At 49.8% G+C, this 14332-nt stretch overlaps 1 protein-coding gene across 1 annotated transcript in view; it reads right to left on the reverse strand.

The window, feature by feature from the left end:
* Window positions 1–3001: 3001 nt before the first annotated feature.
* LOC105061490 (probable LL-diaminopimelate aminotransferase, chloroplastic) overlaps window positions 3002–14332 on the reverse strand; it is a 28608-nt gene continuing 17277 nt past the window's right edge. Inside the window, exons 4-7 of the mRNA XM_073249063.1 lie at window positions 6346–6396; window positions 5725–6045; window positions 3365–3571; window positions 3002–3202 (exon numbers count right to left, since the gene is read on the reverse strand). Coding sequence (XP_073105164.1) covers window positions 3002–3202; window positions 3365–3571; window positions 5725–6045; window positions 6346–6396 — 780 coding nt within the window. The remainder of the gene's footprint in view (window positions 3203–3364; window positions 3572–5724; window positions 6046–6345; window positions 6397–14332) is intronic.

The following is a 14332-nucleotide window of genomic DNA, read 5'->3' on the forward strand; positions in this document are numbered from 1 at the left end:
AAGACACCAGAGGCATTTAAGAGGATTCCTACAAGTTTCCTTGAAGCATCCCGCATCCCCACACCAAAAGTAAAACCCCTTTTTTAAGGGACCTGGCGGAGAACATGGAAGGGTGGTCGAAGCAGCTGAAGGTTGATGAGATGAGATGAGAGGAGAGCAGCGACCATACCTGTTGGATAACGGCATATGATCGATAAAATAATCAAAAAAGTATGTACCAACAGTAAAAGAGGCAAGCGGCCAAGACAGCAGAGCCTTGATGTAGGACCTTCCGATACCATCGATCCTAAGGTGGTGAAAGGAATAGATGGGAGATGTATCATGACAATGTTGGCCAGCAAATCATAGATGCTGCTGTAAACAGCATCATCGGTATAGAGATAATGTGAACCATCTTCGTACCTCAGTGGAGCTCGGCACCTTCAAAAAGCATGGTGTAATAGGTTGGCTACCAAGAAGCACAAATGAGGTAGGTTGCCTAAATGGAAGGTTCATTTCCAACTCCACAATGAGCTCCCAAGGGTATTGCATTCAACCCAATCATTGGAGATTTCAGAGATTTTTTCACGAATGAAATGTTTCTCGTAATGGCCCAATGCTGTCGAGGCTTGGTGCTGTCAGGAACAAAAAAGTTGATGGAAGGAAAGAATTGCTTTCTCTTTGCAAAACCCCTACAGTTCCTCTCTCTAAAACCCCTGAAGTCTCTCTCTAAAACCCCGGATCGCCATTGATTGAATATTTATATTAAAAAATTATAGATATGTTTTTATTTTGGATTTCTATCATAAAATGGAAAGTAGTAAGTTTATTCCACATTATATCCTATAAATAATCTCTCTATATATCCTCATGTAGAACTTCAGATAGTTTTTCCGGATCCAGTTTCAATTGCTCATTAAATTCCAACATCCACAAACTGAATAAGTGATCCGCACTTATATTTTCATTTTCCCTTTCAATTTTTTCTTGTCTTTTCCTAAAAAAGAATGACTGAGCAAAACATATTTGATAGTTAATTTCACTAGAGTCTAGGGTCACTTGCAGAGCAATCACTGACAGCATAGTACTCTGCAAGTGATCACGTTCAATGAGATGTACTCCTACATCTTACTTGTATGCCATACCAGTGTCTTCATATCATTTGATTACGACAACAATCACCGCACATGGTACACAATGACCTATACTTGATTATCGCTATCATCCTAGTAATAGTGTATCGTTTGATCGTGAACTAGTTGAAAGACCATGCGATAAATCCTCCTTTATCGATTAAAAGGAGTCCTAAAGACTTCATCACAATATAAAAGTTTTAAAGAAGATATACCCTTGTGATGAATAAGCCAAATAACTTTTATTAATAATCAATTTATATATATTTATAATTAACACAATCATTAAACAATTGACTTTAGGATACAATTTTCAATACTATCATCAAATATCATTTCAATAATATCAAAATCATACAATGCATAAAAGCTTATGCAGAATATTTTTCTGTTTGATAGACCAACAAGGCAACAAAGAGCAACAACTTATAAAGCTTCTCAAAGTCCATATGCTTGCCCACAGCCAGTTAAGTGTTAACGTTACAATTAGTCCAGGCATCAACCTAAAGAATGCCCTACCTATCTTGGCCAAGGAGGGAAGCATATTGATGAAGGTGCTAGTCCACTTGATGAGAAAGATCAACAGGCAAATATTTTGCAGTGACAAGGACATTATCACATCCAAAGCATGAGAAGGATCCACAGTGATACATTATTTTTTGCATGGAATGCATTGCCAACAACAAAATTTTGTGACTTGATCATCAATACAGGCAACAATAAGAATAGGTAGTCAATTATAACTAAAATATAAATAAGCATCTTTCACCATACAAAATTGACTTGATCAAAAGAATTGGTGATACCAACGTAACCGAACAGTGCTGGATTATGTTTTCTGTTGGAAAATTTTTTAAAGATGAAATGGTTTGCGATGTAGTAAATATCGGTCCATGTTATATATTTCTTGGTAGAACATGATACCATGATAGAAACTCTGTTCACAAGGAAAAAGGTAATATTCATGGCTTTCATAAAAACGGGAAGTAAATCATCTCAGCTTCAGCGGCAAAAAAAACATTGATCCAAAACTTTTCAAAATGGAGGAGCATTTCTTAATTGTGAATAATTTTCTTGAATATGGACAAGTTTTGAAGTATAAATTAAAGCATATGTCTCCATAGAAGCTGCAAAGCTAAAACAAACTCAATAATGAGTTTTGTTCAAGGGGGCTGATGTAAGACGGATGATAACCGAATTCAAGCAGCAGCAAGACAGACCACATCAAAAGACTACAAAAGAGGCAGCAAAAAGAAATGCCCATTAATTGGAGTTGCTATCAAATTATGACAACTAGATACTTGCAGAAATTAACAGATTGCCACCCAATAGTTTAGGTTCTGGGCCTCTTCAAGCCTTCTGGTTTACTTGTTTATTTTAAAACTATTTCAGTTGCAAGAAAAAGTACATTCCTAAATGAACACGTACTTTCCTAGATGAGTAAATGGAATAGAATAGAAAAGTTAATTGTTGTTAGTCCAGCAAAACGAAGTGTTGTTTTAAATTGAACAGAAGTAGGATTCTCAAGTCCAATAAAGGACTGCTGTTTGTACGTTGAGAGCAGTTCTTTATACGTCCCCATAAAAAATAGTTTATTTCTTTGGGTTCACAAGTTGCGAACTCGAGAGAGCTAGATAGTTTGTGGGTTTTAAGAGGATGGTGATCCTCTTACTAGAAACTCTTATTTTTTTAGGAGATGGTGCTCTCTTGAGTTCATCTCACTTGTGATGCACTACTCATTTTATAACAGAGGATTGCTTTCTTCTCCTAATCCATGGCCCGAACACTTAATAAAACAGAAGACAGATTTGTCGGTGAAGATACCGGGACATTGCAGAAATACCGTAAAATCGCAACAGCCCCATGGGGCCTTGAAAGGCTACTCTTGCTCACTGGTACAGCTTTTTCAGTCTTTTGCAAGCTTCCAGAACATTTCCTCTATGACCAAAGGCACTGACCCTGATAAAGCCCTCACCCCCAGGTCCGAACCCACTGCCAGGGGTCGTAACCAGGTGTGTCTTCTCAAGAATCTCAGCAAACACATCCCATGAGCTTCGACCTGGAAAGTGCACCCAAACATAGGGAGCATTCTTCCCACCATATACATTGAAACCAAGCGAAGTAAATGTATCAACGATTATTCGGTATTTTCTTTATAGAATCTGATGACATCATTCATGGCCTGCGCAGATATGAAATCTAAGCAAAGCGATGTCAATGAATAATGAGCACTATGATGTCTTCAAACTCACCTTTAAACCTTCAGAAGAAAGACAAGGTAGACCCCCAGCTTGGGCAATGTTGGATGCCCCATTAAAGCAAGTGCAAACTATGCGATTGAAATCCTTGGCAACAGGAAATCCATCAGAGAAAAGTAACTCCTTGGGGACCACAGTCCAACCAAGACGAACACCAGTAAACCCAGCATATTTAGAAAAAGATGACGTTTCAATCGCAACCTGCAAAAGAGAGTCAAATTCCATCACAATTTATGTCACTTCAATGTCAATAATATAATGGCAAGAGGTTGCATAACTTTCACATTCAATTACTTGTCGAGCCTTATAATTGGTTCACAGTGACACGGAAACATCCTTTGACCAATCTTGGTATGCTTAACAGATTTATGAGAACTTGCAAAGGAATATGGTTTGGAGATAAGCATTATGGCAATTTGCACTTGCAAGTAACATCATCTCTCCTCGATGCTCTGCTTTATTGTCTAACAGCAGTAACTCGTCAATAGTACTTTTAAGTCAGACACTCAAATCCAGAGACAAATCCAGATGAATATAAAATTAACTATGTAAGAACTATCATGACTGGCACTTAACTAGCAGTTCCTATCTACTCGTCCTTGACCAGACTGACCAAACCTGTAACTAGGAACTGATGTTGCTGAACAAACTGTTACTAAAATCATTCCCTATCAGCAGAATACAACCTATAACCCTCTAACCCTGGGAGCTACCGATTATAAGAGGCTCAACATTTCACTTCATTAGTATTGCAAAGCTGCTAATCATCCAAACATATCCAGGCAAATGTCAGCGCAACTAAACAATCATAATTTAATATAATCTGAGGATGTCCGCTGTTTGCTCTTGTAAGAGACTCCATGTTAAAAACTTCTGGGAAGATTAATTGGCTTTCCAGCCATGATATGGCTGCTACTCATGTCATGTAGCAACACACATGGTCATCAGCAAAGAATATTGCAAGAAACAATTCATGCACCAATCCTATTTATCACGTGTGTGAATAATTGAGTCAATCAAACAAGGCTCAGTTATAAGCAAGATTAAATATGTTTTATGCTATCCTTATTGGAGAGGGCATGCAGATGGAAGTCCAACTGCTATCAACTAGAATATAGTAACAAGTTCTGAGTGACTCAACTCAACTCAACCAAACCTTCATCCTAAACTAGTTGGGGTCAGCTACATTAATCTTTTTTCCTCTATTACGCTCGTTTTAAAGCCATACTTTCTGAAGGATGTTGAGATATTAAATCTTTCCTTACTACTTCTCACATATGATTTTCAGTCTACCCCCTGCTCCTCTTTCTTTCTGCATGTTCATATTGGTGCATCTCTCAGCCTGTGTTATTTGTCCAAACCATCTAAGTTGTCCTTATCTCAATTTGATGCTACCTACACCTTTTTACGAATTACTTGATTTCTTATTCTATCTTCTTATATTACCACCTTTTATGAGTGACTTCATTTATTTTCATCTTTCAAACGCTTATCATTTTTCCTTCCTATCTTTTCCTGTATAGCGAAGTTTCTTACCAACTTCCTATGCTTTTTCTTCAACTAACTTAGCCTTCTACAGGCAAGCTATATTACCTTGCCTCCATCAATTTCCCTGTTGGCAAGCTTATATTCCAAGTTGCTAAAAGTATCCTACTTTTCTGGACCATCTTCTTTATCCACACCCTTTATCGAAGTATGATAACCTTTCACTACTCACTACATCTAAGTGCTAGTGTGGTGCGTCACTTCTAGAGAATGCCATAATTAACGCTTGCCCACTTTTTACTATACTCAGGTTCCGATGTAGCACATCACTAGTAGAGAAAGCCCTGGTATTTCTCAGAATTCATATTCATAAGATGTAACTATAGTCTTATGCTAGCCACCAACCTACAGCAACCCTCCTTTATTCACACTTCGGACCAGGTATGTACAAGACCATAGATCAAGTTCCCAGTTCTAAGCGAGTTAACCTTATATGGATACAACAAAACAAGCCAGAACAGTGAATTCTAATGAAAAGAAACATGATTTATCGGTTGTAAAATGCAATAGTTACCCATAACTTGAATTCTATGGTTACAAGTTTCTTATGATGACATCAAAACTCTTATATCTCAACTCATAAATTATATCTCAAAGCAACAGGCACATACGGTTGAATGAACTATTACAAAATCATGAATCAAAAGGACATGATGGGAGACATAAGCAAAGAATTGATGAATCATATGTAAGCAATATAAAACACAAAAGCCATAACTTAAACGAGGCATGAAATAAGAACCTACTACAAATATCAATTCAGCATACTATCACAAAGAGTCAAAGAGTGCTAGCAGTATTGAGTTCACCTCTTTTGCACCAGGAATTTCAAAGATAGATCGCGGGTTGTCATCAGAGATATACATGGCATAAGCAGAATCATAAACTATGATAGACCCATGTTCCTTTGCAAACTGCACTAGCTGCATTAGCTGGTCTCTGGATGCCGCAGAACCAGTTGGATTGTTTGGTGAACAAAATAAGATGATATCTGTTTTCGAAACAGTTGATAAATCAGGGAAAAAACCATTCTCAGGGGTGCGTCTCATGTACTCAATGTTTTCATACTTCTCAATATCCTTCTGGAATAAGCCAGTTTGCCCCATAATAACACTTGAATCAACATGCGCCTGTGAACAAAGATAATTTTTTTTTCTTTAACTCACATGGTCTATTGTGAAATCAAATGCATTATAGACAAAGCCAAATTTGAACATTGCGATGGGTATGAAGTTCATCCACTAAGAAGTCGGTTCTTGGCTTCATCAACAAACTTTAAACCAAGAAATATTGAGGATGCTACTACAAATGACAACATTCAAAACCATATAGCAGAAGCAAAAGTCTCATACTAATTTTATAGGCTGAATTTTCAAAAAAAGAAAAAAAGAAAAAGAAAAGAAAAGAACAAAATATATAATGTAGCTTACAGGGTATGATGGATCTTGCACTGCCATCTTCACATTGGATCCAAAAAGTAGCTGCATATATAGAAAGCAGGTAAATCATACTACTTTTATGAGGGTTAGTGATTTTCTAAATAAGAACAAAAGGCTAGTATACTTCATGTTGGGTATAAAATACCCACAGCCGGAACCCACAGCGCAGCTCCGCCCGGACTCCTACGGGAGCCGGGCTCCACTCTCAATATCAATTGCTGGTAAGCTCAGTCCGGACTCCTACGAGAGCCGGACTTCACCCTTGACTTTGTTTGCAGCGCAGCTCCGCCCGGACTCCTACGGGAGCCGGGCTCCACCGACGACATCAGCAAGTGCAGCTCCGCCCGGACTCCTGCGGGAGCCGGGCTCCACCGCCATCAGCGCAGCTCCGCCTGGACTCCTACGGGAGCCGGGCTCCACCGCCATCAGCAAGCGCTGCTCCGCCCGGACTCCTACGGGAGCCGGGCTCCGCCGCCGACATCAAAACAGCTTCGCCCGGACTCCTACGGGAGCCGGGCTCCACTCTCAATATCAATTGCTGGTAAGCTCAGTCCGGACTCCTACGAGAGCCGGACTTCACCCTTGACTTTGTTTGCAGCACAGCTCCGCCCGGACTCCTACGGGAGCCGGGCTCCACCGACGACATCAGCAAGTGCAGCTCCGCCCGGACTCCTGCGGGAGCCGGGCTCCACCGCCATCAGCGCAGCTCCGCCCGGACTCCTACGGGAGCCGGGCTCCACCGCCATCAGCAAGCGCTGCTCCGCCCGGACTCCTACGGGAGCCGGGCTCCGCCGCCGACATCAAAACAGCTCCGCCCGGACTCCTACGGGAGCCGGGCTCCACTCTCAATATCAATTGCTGGTAAGCTCAGTCCGGACTCCTACGAGAGCCGGACTTCACCCTTGACTTTGTTTGCAGCGCAGCTCCGCCCGGACTCCTACGGGAACCGGGCTCCACCGACGACATCAGCAAGTGCAGCTCCGCCCGGACTCCTACGGGAGCCGGGCTCCACCGCCATCGGTAAGCGCTGCTCCGCCCGGACTCCTACGGGAGCCGGGCTCCACCGCCATCAGCAAGCGCTGCTCCGCCCGGACTCCTACGGGAGCCGGACTCCGCCGCCGACATCAGAACAGCTCCGCCCGGACTCCTACGGGAGCCGGGCTCCGCTCACGACGGCTCCGACCATTGCCGAGCTTCAATCGACAGATCCACGCCCCCTGACAGACCCTCAAAACGGCCGCGACCCTGCTCCACCTCCTGTGGCGGACTCCACGCAGTATCATCATTCCCTGACAAGCCGCAGCAGCCATAGCCGCCCTGCTCCACTTCCTGTGGCGGACTCCGCACAGCTCCATTATCCCCCTGGCAGGCCACAGTAACGGCCACGAACCTGCCCCACCTCCTGCGACGGATACCATGCGATTCTCCTGACGACGGACGCTGCTCCACCCCTCATAACGGATTCCACGTGGCAAGTCGAGGTGATACCCACGTGTCTGCTCCATTATCTTTCGCAATCAATTCCCCTGACCATGGGCGGCCCACTACCAGGCGGTTACAAACGTCGCCATCAGTCCGTTGCCTCCCCGCCTATAAAAGGGGGGACTTAGATACGTTATTTCTTAAGCTCATTTTTCTTATCTCAAAACTCTGCTAAATTCTCCATTCGAGCACTCCATTCTTGTTGAGGCAGAGAACTGACTTGAGCGTCGGAGGGTCTTGCCGGAGCAACCCCACCTCCGGTTTAGACTTCCCTTGCAGGTCCCGGCGGTGACCGCGGCCTCCTCAACTCCAGCTTCTCCGGCGCAGGCGGATTTTTGCACCAACAGGATTGACGCTAGAGGAAGGGGCCTGTGTCTTCGCAGCACCCTTGTTCTTGAAGGAGCGCTCAACGGAGCCACCTCCGGCCATCTCTCCGTCTTCTACCCCTAATCCTCCCCCGCGAGACCGGCACCCGATGCCTCCGCGCAGGGCGTCCACCCGGCGGTCCATGGCCTCCGCGGCAAGATCTCAGGCTCCGGCCTCCCCTCCCGTTTCTCAGCCAGCCCCTCCTCCCCCTCCGGCGACGGCGGTCGGCGCGGAGCAGTTTGACTTGCTGGCGCAGCAGGTCAAGGGCCTCGTCGAGGCCGTACAGGCGATGCAGCAGCAGCCGCCGCAGGCGTCAGCGCATCCGGAAGGGGCATCTCCGGAATGCCAGAACCCGGCGGTGGGGCGGGCCACCTGGGCTAGCCGCCCCGTCCTTCCCGAGAAGGTGAATCCAAGGGTGGAGAGCCCTCAGTCGGACCACGACTCCACCCCTGGGAGATCCCTGCCCCCGTTCTGCCAAAGGACCCTCGAGACTCGAAGTCGAGAGGATTTCCTGGACCGGAGGCTCCAGGAGATGAACCGGCGGATCGAAGAACTCCGCCATGCGCCTCCCGCTTACGGTGAGGATATCTGCACTGACCCTCCCTTCTCCCAAATGATTATACAGGAACCGATCCCGCCGAATTTCAAGCTCCCCCAGTTTGAAAGCTACGACGGGACGTCGGACCCGGTGGACCACCTGGAGGCCTTCCGGACAATGATGCTGCTTCATGGTGCCCCCGACGCCATCTTATGCCGGGCTTTCCCGTCTACTTTGAAGGGAGCGGCAAGAAACTGGTACTCGGCACTGAAGCCGGGTACCATCTTCTCCTTCGACCAAATGAGCCACCAATTCGTGGCCCATTTTGTCAGCAGCCGACGTCCCCGGAAAGGTTCGGAGTCCCTCATCAACATCAAGCAGAGGGAAGGGGAGTCCATACGGGCCTACATCAACCGCTTCAACATCGCGGCGTTGGAGGTCCGAAACTTGGACCAGTCGGTTGCCATGGCCGCCCTGAAAGGTGGCCTTCAGAAGAATGATCTCTTGTACTCCCTGGAGAAGAAGTACCCCAGGGATTTTGCTGATCTGCTGGCTCGGGCTGAAGGATACGCCCGAGCGGAAGAGGCCTTCAAAATGAAGGATGAAGAGACTGCGAGGGAGCGCCAGGCGGGAGATTCTGGCAAGCCCGCAGTTGAGAAGAGGCCAAGGGAAGCCCGGCCTCGCTCCCGATCCCCTCCTGGGCACAAGCGCGCCCATACTCCACCCCGGGCACGCAGGCAGAGAAGCCCGGACAACAGGTTTCGGCGGGGTTCCCCTCCAGGGAAGTTCCGCAGCTACGCCCCCCTCAATGCCTCGAAGGCCCAGGTACTGATGGAGGTCAGGGAGCTGATCCCCAGGCCGGAGAGGATGCGCACGCACCCCGGGAAGCGCAACCCCAACAAGTTCTGCCTCTACCACCGCGACCACGGCCACGACACCGAAGAGTGCATCCAGCTCCAGGACGAGATCGAGGAGCTCATCCGGCGAGGTCAGCTCGACAGATTCATCCGCCGCAGGCCTGAGGGTAGAGGAGACCGGCCAAGGGCCCTCCCACCGCCCGAACCACAGAAGAGGGAGGAGCAGCCCGGAGACCGGCCTCCTATCGGGACCATCGACTCCATCACCGGAGGGCCTCAAGGAGGAGCGGGAGAACTGTAAATGTATTGCTTACTGTTTCATTTTGAATCTACTTTTCTTTCTAGCTAACGCACCCCTCCTGCTTAACGCGGATGTATTATGACTGGATATGACCTCTCCAAAAAACAACGGCCGTGTCAGGAACAGGAGGAGAACCTCGTCCTGACATGAGCAAAGTCAAAGGCCCGGTTCTTTTAGACCGGATGGGGGGAGAGGCCTTACAACGCCCTAATGTGCCCCCACAGCCCTGTTAGGGACAGGAGGAAAACCTCGCCCTAACTTGAGCAAAGTCAAAGGCCCGGTTCTTTTAGACCGGATGGGGGGAGAGGCCTTACAACGTCCTAATGTGCCCCCACAGCCCTGTTAGGGACAGGAGGAAAATCTCGCCCTAACTTGAGCAAAGTCAAAGGCCCGATTCTTTTAGACCGGATGGGGGGAGAGGCCTTACAACGCCCTAATGTGCCCCCACAGCCCTGTTAGGGACAGGAGGAAAACCTCGCCCTAACTTGAGCAATGTCGAAGGCCCGGTTCTTTTAGACCGGACGGGGGGAGAGGCCTTGCAACGCCCTAATGTGCCCCCATAGCCATGTCAGGAACAGGAGGAGAACCTCGTCCTGACATGAGCAAAGTTGAAGGCCCGGTTCTTTTAGACCGGAGGGGGGAGAGGCCTTACAGCGCCCTAACGCGCCCCCACAAGCCAGGCTGATAACGAAAACCTCGCCACCGGCCCAAGCAAAATGGAAGACCCGGACTCCTACGGGAGCCGGGTTCCGCCGCAAAGGTAGGCTCCACCCGGACTCCTACGGGAGCCGGGTTCCACCGCCAAGGTAAAGCTTCACCCGGACTCCTACGGGAGCCAGGCTCCGCCGCAAAGGTAGGCTCCACCCGGACTCCTACGGGAGCCGGGTTCCACCGCCAAGGTAAAGCTTCACCCGGACTCCTACGGGAGTCGGGCTCCGCCGCAAAGGTAAGCTTCACCCGGACTCCTATGGGAGCCGGGCTCCGCCGCAAAGGTAGGCTCCACCCGGACTCCTATGGGAGCCGGGTTCCACCGCCAAGGTAAAGCTTCACCCGGACTCCTACGGGAGCCGGGCTCCGCCGCAAAGGTAGGCTTCACCCGGACTCCTACGGGAGCCGGGTTCCGCTGCCAAGGTAAAACTTCACCCGGACTCCTACGGGAGCCGGGTGCCGCCGCCAAGCAAGACTTCACCCGGACTCCTACGGGAGCCGGGTTCCGCCGCCAAGCAAGACTTCACCCGGACTCCTACGGGAGCCGGGTTCCGCCGCCAAGCAAGACTTCACCCGGACTCCTACGGGAGCCGGGTTCCGCCGCCAAGCCAGACTTCACCCGGACTCCTACGGGAGCCGGGTTCCGCCGCCAAGCCAGGCTTCACCCGGACTCCTACGGGAGCCGGGTTCCGTCACCCGGTAAGACTTCGCCCGGACTCCCACGGGAGCCGGGCTCTCATCGCCACTTCTGCGACAGGGGTCAATGATGGTAGCAAGACTCGGCCGCGTAACAAGATCGGATGAAAGGAAGGAGCTCCCCCCCCCCCACGGCGACATCTACATCAAACAAGCCAAACGACAAGAAAGGTCCAACAATCGACATTATCAGTACTACACGTGAACAAGGTAACACAAAGCGCTCCTTTTTCCATTTTCAATATATACACTACAAAGCCAGAGCGGCCAGAAAAAGAAAAACAAAACGACAAAAAGAAAATAGCTACATAAAGACAAAGGGGCTCTAAGGGGGCCCTGCCTCCTCCGACCTTGAGTCGCCACCTGCATCCCTCAACCAGGACAGCCTCAGGCTCTCCACCGTTTCTTCTAGTTCTTCCTTCTTTCGCAGCATGTCCTGGAGCGCCTGACGAAGTCGCCGGACCTCAGCCTCCGCTTCCCGATGCCACTTCCGCAACACTTCAGACTCCGCCTCTGCGTCCGCGACGGCCTTCCGCTCAAGCCCCAGTTGAATTTTTACTTGTTGTAGCTCAGCTGTCTTCTCCCCAAGGGAGACAGAAATCCCTTCGACAGAGCCTCTCAGGGCTTGGAGCTCTTCGTTATCTTGGGCGTTAGCAAGCTGCGCCCTAGTAACCAACTGCCTCTGGAGACGGACTACCTCGTCCGCCGCTCGACGGAATCTCCCCTTGTACTCCTCTACCTGTCGGCGCCAGCTGGCCCGCTGCACATCGTGGCTCATCTCAGCATCTTGAAGCTGCTTCTGGAGGTCGAAACTTTTTGTGACCATATCTGCTCATCCCGCGCTGTGAGTCGGGGTGAGTTCCCTTCCAGCTGGCCGATCCTCCTCTTGGCAGCCGACAGCTCCACTTTAAGGGCGCTGATCCTGGCCTCTTGAGCCCAAGTTCGGTCACTGGCGCTCTTCTTACATTCCTCAAGCTCTTTTGTGAAGCTCGCCTTCCTCCGACTGTAGTCCATGATCGCCCTCACTTGGATACTCCTGAAGTGGGCGGCCTCGGCAGCGGCCTCGGAGTAGCATTTTTTCGCCTGGCGGAGCTCGCCCTCTGACTTTTTCAACTTCTTCGTCAAGTGGAGGACCTCCTTTTTGAGCCGCTGGATAGTCGACTTCAGCGGGACCCCCAGGGGCAGGGGGAGTGCTTCGGCGGGGCGCTGCCATTGGAAGAGGCAAGCGTCAAAGACCGATTCGTTACAAGAAGAAAGGCCGGAAAGAAGGAGCAGAGGGAGGAAAAAATCATCCACAAAAAGAAATTCGGCTTTATTAATTGATCTTGAAGACAAATGAAAAGGAAGCATGATAACAAAAGAAACTACAAGGTCGGAGGTCTCAGACCTCGGGAGCGGGGGGCGGAGAGTTCGGCGCGGGGGGTGCAACTGCTGTGGCGGCGGGCGAAGGGCCGGCCTCGTCGTCGGACTCCTCCAAGAATTCGAGGCCAAGATCGGGATATCTGCTGGCCACCTTCTCCCGGCAAAGCTCAAACCCTTTGGTAAATGCCTCCAGGCCGAACTGGACGTTCAGCTCCCTCATCTCCGCGGAGGCCTTGAACTCCTCCACCGCAAGGGTCCTGGCCTCCGAGACCAGAACCGGAGTTTGCTCGGCCAGCTGGGCGACCTCGGCCTCCGCCTTCCTCACCGACTCCTCCAGGCTCTGTCTCTCCGCCTCCCGGGCTTGTCTCTCCTCCTCCCGGGCTTGTCTTTCCTCTTCCCGGTCCTGTCTCTCTCTCTCCAGGGCCTCCCGGAGGGCGGCCACCTCGGCCGTCTTCGCTTGAAGACGAACAACCTCGTCTTGGCAGCGCTCCTCCGCCCGGAGGAGATCCCTTCTCATGCGGCCCGACGCCTCGACATAGGCGAAGAGCTGGTGCCCGATCTGCAAAGACAGATGGAGAATTACAACAAAGACCGAGGCAACTGTGCAAATAAAAATCCGCTTACCTCAAGAAAGGACCCCAAGGTGTCCCAAGCCCGCTGCTCGGGATCGGCGCGGTCGATCCTCTCCACGACATCGGACAGGATGCAACCATCGAGCAGCCGACGGATTAGAGCCTTGTCGTTGAAGGCATTCTCCGATCCCCCCTCGGAGCAGACGGACTCGTCTGCAGCGGCTCGGTGGCTGCTCGGCCTGCGGGCCACCGATTTTCTCCTCCTCCCCGCGGCAGGCGCCTCCGCGGGGCGAACCTCCGGAATTGGGACCCCAGTCGGTGGGCTCCCTGGGGGAGCCCGGGGGGCCGCTGGCTCGGCATCCGAAGGAATGTCGATCGCCGGGGTCGTCTGGACGGGCGCGGCCAGGCTCGTCTCCTCCACCCTGGCCCTCTTCGCCGAGCCGGAAGTCATCGCGCCCTTCCTTTTCTGGGCTCTCATGGCCTTGGCAAGCATCCGTGTGGCTTCGGCGTCCATTGCTAAAAAAAAAAAAAAAAAAAAAAGGGGGGGGAAAAGAAAAGAAGAAGGAAAAAGCAGCACCAGTCAGTCCAAAAAAAAAAAAAAAGAAAAAAAAAAAAAAAAAGAAAAGAAGAAAAGAAGAAAGAGGAAAAAGGAAGAGAGGGAAGAAGAAGACAAGAAAAGGAAAGATGTATACTTGTTGGATCTTGAGGGCTCAGGCCGATGTTGAAGAGAAGCGGCTCCCTCAGTAGGTTTGGAAGGGAAGGAGCGGGATAACTCAGGAGCTTCTGGGCGGCCTGAAGGTCGTCCTCTCCTAGGCCAGGAGCCCGACGGACGGAATCCCTCAGAGACCCCCAAGGGGGTAGGCCCAATTCCAGGGTCGGGCAGTAAACAAAGAGGAATTTCCCCTTCCAGTTGTGAATCGAAGAAGGGGCGCCCTTCAGCAACCCCTTCTTGCCGAACTGAGGGGAGAAGTACCACCAGTCCTTCGCTGAAGGATGGCGTTTGAAGGTGTAGAAATGTCTGAATAAGGAGAGGGATGGCTGGACCTCGGCTATATGGCAGAGAGAGAGAAACCCTATTAAAAACCTAAAGGAATTC

Source organism: Elaeis guineensis, chromosome 15 (genome assembly GCF_000442705.2).
Source record: "Elaeis guineensis isolate ETL-2024a chromosome 15, EG11, whole genome shotgun sequence".
Lineage (NCBI taxonomy): Eukaryota > Viridiplantae > Streptophyta > Magnoliopsida > Arecales > Arecaceae > Elaeis > Elaeis guineensis.